The 10,412-nt window shown below is 60.1% G+C and overlaps 1 protein-coding gene across 1 annotated transcript; it reads left to right on the top strand.

Annotated features, from left to right (window-relative positions):
* Positions 1-1,409: 1,409 nt before the first annotated feature.
* LOC122376849 (inner centromere protein-like) lies at positions 1,410-9,371 on the top strand (the record flags this gene model as incomplete). Its single annotated transcript, XM_043356820.1, has 6 exons — positions 1,410-2,023; positions 2,501-2,621; positions 4,320-4,661; positions 5,284-5,394; positions 6,935-7,028; positions 8,749-9,371. Coding segments are annotated over 6 exons (1,905 nt in total), but the record flags the coding sequence as incomplete, so codon positions are not given.
* Positions 9,372-10,412: the final 1,041 nt, after the last annotated feature.

The raw sequence follows: 10,412 nt of genomic DNA, 5'->3' as shown, positions 1-10,412 counted from the left end.
CTTCTGAATAGTGCCTGTACCAACATAGTCCTTTGTGAGTCTCTTGAATTTGCGGAAGTTCTGGGTCGGGCAATTTGTTACGTTATTTCCTTTAGCTAAACTACGTTTGGTGACATTTTTACTGGGCCGATTGAGCACCGTTTCACAGAAGTGGTCATCCTCGACGTTTATCCCCTCCGTCATTTGGGCTCTTTTTTCTCCATTTCGCGCCATACGCCACCTCGAAGCGTGCTGGTTACGTGGGGATTACCATTCCGAGGCGACATTTGTCCTCCGAACTGCTGTCGGACGCTGTAGAACACGCCGGTCGATCGGCAGAAGCGTGCCGAGGAGCCCCACTGGTTTGTAAGCCGGCGCTAAGCCGCCCGTTTTTACTTTGCCGGCCGATCGTGACACGCGGTGTGTTCCGGCGGTGAAGTGGCCGGCCCTCTGCTGCCGACGGCAGGCGGTACCAGGTGGCCACGCTCGCCGCGGAATTAGACCCATGCTGGACACATCGCCAGGGAAATTCTGAGCTTTATACGCTCATCATGCGTAAAGGAACTTACATGCATGTCTGTTTTCGAAAATTCTACTCAGCTGCATTACGTTACGTCTATCGTGTCCTCACTATATTTTCCTCCCTTCACCTCATAAACAGAACTCTCTGGGCTGTGTACGATTGGCTCTCTGTATCCCTCGGAACCCACCGCAGCACCTGATCTTCACGCGCGGGCACGCCTCGGTTAGAGGTCAGCCAATCACTGGGGTGCTGGGAGGTGCTGCCGGGCCGCCGCCGGCTGACAGTCCCCTCAGCTGTCAGTCAGAACACACAGAACACGGGCAGAACACCGAGCACGAGCGGGCGCCGGCGACAGGTGGGGAGGGCGCGGTCGGGTCGGGTTTTTGTTCGCCACGGGGCCGGGACTGGCCCCAGCGCCACCCTAGAGGCTCGCAGAACGTGTCTGGCATTCGAGGGCCTCAGCAGTGTGGCGGAACTGAGAGGAGTGAGTGAGTGTGACTGAGTTGAGTGGATGGAGTTTAAGTGGAGTGACGAGATCGTTTTGAGTGTGCGAACGCCGAACGGGTGGGAGCTGTGTTGGGCTGTCGTGGTGTGAATTCCTCCAGTCACCATGAATGTCTGTATGTGTGTGACCGAGCGGCTAAGAGCCACGTCGGATTGTTGGTCTTCATGATGTTCTGTTCTCATGGTGGCGTTACTAATGTTTTTCACTAACCCTCTAAAACTTCAACAGGACTAGAGTATATCGTAGCAACTTTTTGTGTAGCCACTTTGAGCCCTTTTTGTGGAGTTTTGGTCGGTGTGTTTTGCTGCCATTTTGCGTAGTCTCGTGCCTGTGTGACCGCGCCCTGGGACGGCGCCGCGTCCCGCCCCGACTAACCGACCCCGTCCGGTCTGGCCACCACAGGAGCCGGACAAGTGCGCTGCTTCGCCCACCTCGGGCGAACCGAACGGCCACGACAGCGGCACTGAAGAGTTCACCTACGAGTCGGCCATCCAGGGCTACATGAAGTTCGCCGAGAAGACGGCGGCCACGGCCCGCCTGCCGCCGCCCGAGACGCCCTCGCCGTCCCTGTCGCCCGTCGACTCGTCTCGGCGCCGCGAGCCCAGTCCGCGCGCCGCTTCACCCATGGAGAAGTCCGAGGTGCGCCCGGCCTCGTACACACCGGCCGCGCCGGCTGCTGCGCCCGTGAAGACGGGACGCCCGTCGGTGGTGCTGCGAGAGAAGAAGGCCAAGGTGGACGTGCTGAAGCGTCGCTCGATGTTCGAGCAGCGCAGCGGCAGCGAGGAGCGCTCGCCGCTCGCGCAGCGCCGCCAGCAGCGCAAGTCGATGGATCTGAGTGACGGCCTGCGCCACCGGATCGCCTCTCTGGAGACAGTGAGCGGCGCCGGCGGCGACGAGGCGCGCTGGCGGCCGCAGGGCGGCAAGGGCGACCAGTTCCGACAGAAGCTGGCCATGTTCAACACTGGAGAACAGTCGCGAGGCCACGGCCGACCGGCGCGGCCCGGTCGAGATCCCGCGTCAGAAGAGCGCCTCGGACCTGCGCTCGCGGTTCGAGCGGATGGCCTCAGAGCAGGCTGCCGAGCCGGCCGAGCGGCCGCGCAGCTCGCTGGAGCGGCCCAGCGAGCCGGAGGGCGGCCACTGGCGACACGCCTCGCTGGACGCGCGCCGCTCTCTGGACGCTGACCGGCGGCCGGAGGGCGCCGAGACGGAGACCCCTCCCTGGAGACGGCCGCCGACAGCCGCCCAAGGTGGTGTCGGCCGTGTGCCGCCGGCCGCCGCCGTGGAGCGGCCCGCCGAGCCGGAGCCGGCCCCGGCCGCCAGTCCGGAGCCCGAGCCGACCCGAGCCGGAGAATCCTGGGAGCCGACCCCGCGCCGCTGACCAACGGGCACAGTGCGAGCCCGGCGGCCGAGCCGGCGCGCGCGGCGCCCGTGCCTTTGGTGAGGAGCAGCGTGCCGGCCGCCCCCCCCCCGCCCCCCCCCCCGCTCACTCACAGCATGCCGCCCGTACTAACCGAGAGAGCCGCCCGGCGGCCGCCGAGGTGGAGGATGATGGAGCGCCCAGCCACCGTCCGTCGGCCCGTCCACACAGCCAACATGTACCGGCTGTTCGACCAGGTGGGTGGAGGGCCGCGAGTTCCACACTCAACACCGTGCGCAGGTCGGATGTAATTACATAATTGCTGTAGAGTGTGGTCTTCAGCCAATCAGATATGAAAAGTGCAAAAGAGATGCTCATTTTTAGCAACCTTCAGCCAATGCATTATTGCAATCCTCAATAATTTCATAATCATCGTCTCGTTTTGCAACCCCACAGCACTGTTATCACACAATCAAAGCGGCGTTTATGTTATTTTTCTATTTTTATCTGCCTCCCGGTCATTTTGTGACATCCAAACCCCGCTTTTCGGATGCCGATGGAGACATTGCGTGCCGCGTAATCTTCACGGGCGTGCCGCACGGGTAGCCCATTTGTGGCTAATTAGGTTGTCTTATTAGCGCCCTGACACCCCACCCCACTTCCCCTCCCCCGGTCGGTGTGAGATCGTGCTCAATCCCGTCACGCGCGGGCCGCGGGGGGAGTGGTATCGGTAGGATTTCTGGCGATGTTTTATCTGAGAGTCGTGCTGCAGCCGATGCGCCGCCGAAAACAGCGTCCAACACGCCTCGCGCCGCGGATAAGGATGCTGTCGGGATGGCAGCTTTGACAGAACTCCGATAAAGACGGTTCTGGTAGACACGATTATGATAGGACGGTTGCAGCCTGCGCGGGGTGTGATAGCATCTGTGCAGAGGCAGTGATAGTACCGTCAGGCAGTCAGTAGGACAGCGGCGCGGCTGGGTGCTCGGGTCTCCTGTCTGCCGGGTGGGGTCGATCACGTGCCGGTACAGTCGAGGGCACCTCACCTACTCGGGACCGTAAGTCGTCCACGACAGCAGTGAGTGACATGGTTCACCCCCGCGAGACCCCGCGTACCGGCTCACTGGCTGGTCCCTCCGGCCCCGCCCCGCCGCAGCGCTATGTGACGTCACGATGACGTCACTCCGTCCGAGGTATGCCCTCCGCCGGCGACAGATAACGGCCCGGTCGGTCGTCTCTGTTTATTGGCGGTCTAACTAGCGCCGATGGGCAGAGCGCTGCAGTGCACTAACTGGTGTCAGATGAGCCGCCCGCCCGGCCGGAGGCTGCTGGCTGAACAGATACGAGTACAGCTTGCACGCGCTAATTGGGATTAGGGACATGGCCTTCGACTAACGAATCGCTGTTCCCTGCCAAAGTGAATGGCGATCGTGGGCTGGGGCTTAGGATGGCGCGCAGTAGCGTAGCTGGTGGCATGCACTAATCCCCTGAATGATTAACACTAATCCAACGCTCCTACTAATCACGCATGTACTTACTAACCCTGAACGATATCAACAGGCGTGATCATATGGCGAATGTCGTGACGCTGAAATGGTGTTGCAGGATTGCGATTCCGCGTAACGTTCATTATTGGTTTAATGTGTTACCTACACCTGGAATGTGACTTCATCAAATGAAGCAGACAGGTCCATTTTTATTGCAGTATTGAATATGAAGCCTTGCCTTGCGTTTGTACGTTTGTGATGTCCGTTCTGTTTACGGTAATTGATTGAGTGCAGAGTTACCGGCTGGTGGTTCACTCGCCGATGCCGTCTGTTGGTCATTTATCAGCAGCGGCGCTCGGCTCGTCATCAGCCGGGGGGGGGGGGGGGAGTTGCCGTGCAGGTGGGGCTGTTTATTTACGCCGGCGGCCGGCGGCGCTCCGCCTCTCACGTGACCCGTGCCTCCTGCAGGCTGCGCCCGCCGCCGGCCCCGAGACCAGTGCGAGCAAACCGGCCGGCTGGGCGCCCGTGGCCGCCGTGGGCTCCGCTCCGGCGCCCTACTCGGCTCCCGCGGCGGCGCCCGCTCCGGTGGCGGCTCCGGCTCCGGCCACACGCAGCGCCATGTCTGAGCCAGCTCCGGCTCCGGCCCCGGCTCCGGCTCCGGGCCCGGCGGCTGAGGAGGAGCCGGCCCAGGAGGCCCCTCCGGCGAAGGAGCAGGAGTCGGCGGTTCCGTCGTGGGAGGATCCGGCGACAGCCGTGGACGAGATGGAGGCCCAGATCCTCCGTCAACTGGAGGAGAGCGAGCGGTCCCAGGTGAGCTAGCAGGTCCAGAGCGATCCCCCGGGTGAGCTAACGGGTCCAGAGTGGTCCTGGTTAAGCGGGGGTGGGTGTCAGTAATGACGTCACCCCCAGGTGGGAGTCGGGGGGGGGACAGTCTGTTAGCAGTTAATTCAGTGAAGAAAATCTCTCTTGAGTCTTGAGTTAGCAAGTGTGGCAACTGCAGTGACTCAATCACCGATTCGTCGCAAGCTGTCGGCTCTTTCAGCTAGATGAACAGCTTGATCTTTATGCGTGAGCAGCGAACGCATTAATTAGTCACTTTGCGTGAATGCTGAGGTGCTGCAAGGCGTAGCATAGATCGTATTTTTGGCAGTAGTTAACCCCGGTTGACTGCGCACGTGTCACCTAAATCAAAGCTAGTAGATGTACATGAATCATGCGAACTGTGTACATTCACGTCCTTGCTGGTTATTTACGACAACCGTTGATAAATTAGTAGGTATGAAGCTTTCTGTGTGGCACCCCATAATTCTCCCGTAAATCTGGCTCGTTTAATGGCGGGCACAGGGCGCGTATATCACCGGTAAGTGCGCCCAGCCTCGCCTCCCTTCATCCGTCGCCGAGCGATGACTAACGAGTATCCCTCTGTTGACAGATGGTCGCTGATGTGCCGGTGGTGCTCGACTTTCCGCTGCAGCCGTCCGCGGCGGCCCCGCCCAGTGAGAAGCCTCCGCCGCCGCCACCAGAGGACGACGACGAGCCCGTGGTACGTCAGCGCGAGGCTGGAAATGGAGCAGGGGTACCTGAGCGCTCGGCTGGGGGCTGTGAGAGGAAGCCCGTGGTACGTTCGCGGTGCGCTGGTACATACAGCGTACACAGCGGACCGCTTGGCTAGGGAGTCAGGGCGACCCGGCGAGCAACGGAGGGTGGTTAACGTGTGTGCTCGGCTGGGTGGCAGTGGGGGAGGGACAGCGCTCAGCTGGGGAGGGGCGGTTTACGTGTGTGCTCGACTGGAGGTGGTGGGGAAGGATGTGCGCTCAGCTGGGGAGGGGCGGTTTACGTGTGCGCTCGGCTGGGTGGCAGTGTGAGAGGGACGGGCGCTCAGCTGGGAGGGACGGTTTACGTGCGCGCCCGGCTGGGGGCGGCGGAGGGTGAGGAGGTGGCAGACAGTGCAGTGGCGACATGTCCCCAGGGAGGGGAGTTGCAGCGGTCAGCGTAGACCAGCTTCACGCTACATCGGCTCCCACTGAGAGTCGATGTACCGCGGAGGCTGGCGATCCGTTAGAAATGTGGCGAGACGGTGTGACTGACCACGGGTTATACAAGAGCTGTCATTCGCCACTTGTTTTTTGGGCAGGGGACTACTTCCCGTGAGCTGCGTAGGCCCACTCCACTCTCTTACCGTGCGTAGGTCGGTCACTCGGCGCGCCGACGGGCAGTATTTCCTCGGAACCCCGAACTAACGTTTGTGGTGTGTGTGGTTCCGTTATAGTGTACGGTGAGAGGGCACGTCCCGACTGCGGTGCAGTGACCCTTCGGTCGGCACTCCCGCTGTACCGCAGCTTTACCGTGTCATACCGTGCCTGCTCCGCGCGACATACGCAGGTGCGGCCGGGGGCTGAGTGCCCATTGTCCTGCGCGAGGAAAGGCTCCTCCCTGGCATTGTTACCCATCATAGTGCGGTTAAAGTGATGACCCGGACTCGGGGGCCATATGAAGCTGTCCATAGCAGCTCTTTGTTTTTGCCGTGCGGAAACTGTTCAACATCGACACGGGATGGAATTCTGCGGTCAAATGCCTGACGTTCCTTGACGCTTCAGTCTTTTTAGCCTAACTGGCACGCTATCGGTCTGCGTTTTCTCACGAAGAGCTGTCATTGTGTTTGATAGTGACATTAGCGGTCACAAAGAGGGAAACTGATGGACGGATGGACGGCCGTCGACATACCACGGCTCGATCGACACACGCCATGTCAGCGGCGGCCTTGTCAGTAACCAGATTACATGACTGCTGTCAGCGGACTGGCAGCCACTGTGCGGCTTCATGTCCCGGTCAGCAGGCACCCCGTCCCCTCCTCGGGTCCGACCGGTCCGCCGCCGGGCGAGGCTGGCTGAGTGTGTGCCCGGCGTGACTGGTGCGCTGTGGAGCGGGGTTTGTTGGCCAGTGATCGGGAGCTACACGATGTCGGTAGCTGAACTGAGTTGTAACTACAGATCGGTGAGCAGTGGTACGGGTCGCCATCGCGCGTACGATGTGTATGTGATGTTTGTTGGACCCTTTTCTCACTCAGCCCGGTTCTGTTTCAGGAGATTCGACCGGTCAAGTCGACGAGCTCCGTGAAGAAGGACCTGTACCGCCGCCGCTCCGACTTCCTTGGCATCCAGGGCAGCGCCGAACAAGGTGGGTAGCAGCGCGCGACCCCGTGTTACACGGCGCAGCTGTAGACAGGGGCTTGGTCGGGCCACAGGCGTTCCCTACACACGCTATCGGGCTTTAACCCGTAGTACGCCGCCGCGCTGGCGTGATGTCATTGGTACACACCAGTGAGTGCTGTGGATGCATCCACCAGTGGTCGGATTGAATCGGTTACACGCCACTGGTTGTAGGTAGCAGCTGCGCAGCGCTGGTTTTTCCACCCTCTGTACCAGTGTTAGCTGTAGGAGGTGGGCTTACAATATCAGTAGCTCACGTCGAGCCTATGCCAAGCCAGTCGCTCGCTTGGTACCCTGTTTTAACCCTCGCCCGTATAGGGGAGGGGGTCGAACGGACCCCCCCCCCATGGTGTTTCGCGAATAACTCGCGTAAAAAGCGGCCGATCGCGACGAAACTTTCAGTACCCTCGCGTTAATCAATTTTACACCTACCCTGAAAATTTAATGACCCTGACCCCAATGACCTTTGACCTGTGACCTACTTTTCGAGACCATGTTTGGCCGGAATCGCGATTCGGCGTATGTCGGCTCGCATTAGCCGCGCGTTTGCAGTCTTTTCGTGGTTTCAAGCGTTCTTACATGTGATATGATGTTGCCCCCATGCATTAGGGTGGATGTCAAGGTCACCTGAAGGTCAGGTCAGGTCATTGACCTTTGGTGACCTCGGTTCACTTTTTCGAGTTTCACATGTTTCTTGGCCAGTTTTTGGAGCTGAATTCGAATTTAGCAACCATATGAACATTTACGAAGTAGTCTTGGTGCCTTCGTAGCATGTTACGAGGCTGTCAGAGGCGGTTGACACCTACTACAAATACCCGGCAGGACCACTACTGGTTGACCTGACCTGACCTGACCCGACCTGGACTAAATGCATAAAGACATCATCTGTGATCAAAACTAACATGATATTCATGATCAGCGCCCCGAAAAAACCCCATAGCAGCCACACTTTACGACGTTCTAACAGGTCCCGATTTTCCGACTTTTGGATCATTGACCTGACCTGCAAGGTCAACCAATGACCTAGGACCTTAAAATTAGGTATCATCGGCTTCCTCTCGTCACGGGCAACACGCTCGTTTTTTCCGCGAAGCTCTAGCTCGATCAGGGGCGAAACGGCAAGGGGGGGGTCCAACGGACCCCCCCCCCCCTTATACGTTCGCGGCTGGAAAAACACCAATACGGGCGAGGGTTAAACTGCCTCGTGGCGACCAACAAACCACACAGCGTTCGAGTTCATTGGCCAGTGGATCTGCCAACAGCCGCCGATTCACCGACCGTGCAGGACAGGTGCCTCTCGTTTATGTTAATCGCCGAGAGGTATTACATTCAATCTTGTTCTCCGACTACCTAGCAAGTGACCACTCAATCAGTGACGTCAGCCACTTCTCGCCATTCGGATGCAGTAATTGTATATAATTAGCTCCGCCAATGGCTGCATTGTGATTTAATAAGCAATCCTCCAAGGAAGTATTACCTCATTATTTAGACCTTTATTATTATGCCCAATCGTGTGGTGAAAGCACTGCAATTTTAGTTTATTTATGTGGTCTTTGCGCAAATAAATATTATCTTCCCGTTTCAATCCATTTTTGCCCTTCTGCGAGCTTTGTCCTCTTCGGTTCTGACAAGCCGTCCCCATCTTGGATCACCTGATTCCATCTGACACCCACTCCCCTCGCCCACAGAGCCGGTGCCGACGGTGGCCCGGCCGCCCGACATGGAGTCGCTGCTGCGCCAGGAGCGCGCCGCCCAGCAGGAGCAGGAGCGCCGCCGGCAGGCGCAGGAGACGGCGCGCCGGCGCGAGCAGGCGCGCCAGGAGTCGCTGCGCCAGGCCGAGGAGGAGGCTGAGACCCGTGCAGAGGAGTTCCGCCGCCGCGCTCAGCAGGAGAAGGAGCAGCGCGCGCAGGAGCGCCGCGCCCTGGAGCTGCAGCAGGAGCAGGAGCGGCTCCAGGAGCAGGAGCGACAGCGGCAGCAGCAGGAGCATGAGCGACTGGCCGAGCAGCAGCGGCAGAAACAGGAACAGGAGCGGCAGCAGGAGCAGGAGCGTCTGCAGAAGGAGCAGGAGCGGCTGCAGCAGGAGCGGCGCGCCCAGGAGGAGCGGGAGCAGGAGTGGCGGCGGCGGAGCGCTCCGGCTCCTGCTCCGGCTCAGGAGCGGTGGGCGCAGGAGTCGCTGTCCGACCAGGAGCGCGAGTGGCGCCGCCGCAAGGAGCGCCTCTCCGAGGAGGAGGTGGACCGTCAGGAGCGCGAGATAATGGAGAGCCTGGAGAAGGAGGAGAACTGGAGGCACAGCCAAGATGAGATACCGTGAGTGGGTAACGCTAATAGTCTGCGGGCGGGGGGACTGAGGGCTAACCACTGGCGGGCAGAGGAGATACCGCGAGTGAGTCGATATGGCGGGGCAGGGCGGGGGTGGGTGGGATGGGGTTGGAAGTGACTAGTAGATGTGATACCGCGAAATGGCAGATAGGGCAGGGCAGGGCGGGTTGGGATGGGATTGGGCGGGTGACCTCGCCATGGTCAGGTGTGACCGATAGTCGGTACTTATGACACCTCCGGACTTGGAGGTGCACTTGTGCCACTGATAGCGTGACTTTAAAGGGGTGGTGTTAGTCATATGTGCTATCGTATCGCATCCGTGCTGTATTTAATTCGTTGATAGTAACGTACTCAAGTGTGTGTATCGTCTCATTCAAGGTTGTAAAGTGAAGTCCTAGGCCGCTTGACTGAGGGTGATTGTTCTCTGCTGATGCGGGTGAGCAGTTAGTAATCCCTTGTTGATACGTTATCCACGAGTAGGCCTCTGTCTGTGCTCGGACACGAGCTGTCTCACGGTCTGCCGCGGGACGTGTCCGTCTGCTGACGCTGCCGTCTGTCCGTCTGCTGACGGTGCCGTCTGTCCGTCTACTGACGGTGCCGTCTGTCCGTCTACTGACGCTGCCGTCTGTCCGTCTGCTGACGGTGCCGTCTGTCCGTCTACTGACGGTGCCGTCTGTCCGTCTGCTGACGGTGCCGTCTGTCCGTCTGCTGACGGTGCCGTCTGTCCGTCTACTGACGGTGCCGTCTGTCCGTCTGCTGACGGTGCCGTCTGTCCGTCTACTGACGGTGCCGTCTGTCCGTCTACTGACGCTGCCGTCTGTCCGTCTACTGACGGTGCCGTCTGTCCGTCTGCCGCAGAGTCCCGACTGGCGCGCCGCCAGGCCTCAGACCAGCAGTGGCAGCGCACCCAGGAGTGTCCGCCGGGCGGCGGCCCGGGCGCTCAGTCCGACCTGCTGGCCAGTCGGCACCAGGCGCGCTCCAACCCCAACCTGCTGCACGAGGCGCCCGGTCCGAGCGCGCTGGTGCCGTCCCG

This window comes from Amphibalanus amphitrite, unplaced genomic scaffold (assembly GCF_019059575.1).
Source record: "Amphibalanus amphitrite isolate SeventyFive unplaced genomic scaffold, NRLGWU_Aamphi_draft 002348F_arrow, whole genome shotgun sequence".
NCBI classification, from domain to species: domain Eukaryota; kingdom Metazoa; phylum Arthropoda; class Thecostraca; order Balanomorpha; family Balanidae; genus Amphibalanus; species Amphibalanus amphitrite.
The sequence above is the reverse complement of the archived record's forward strand: the minus strand, read 5'-3'. Positions and strand labels throughout refer to the sequence as shown.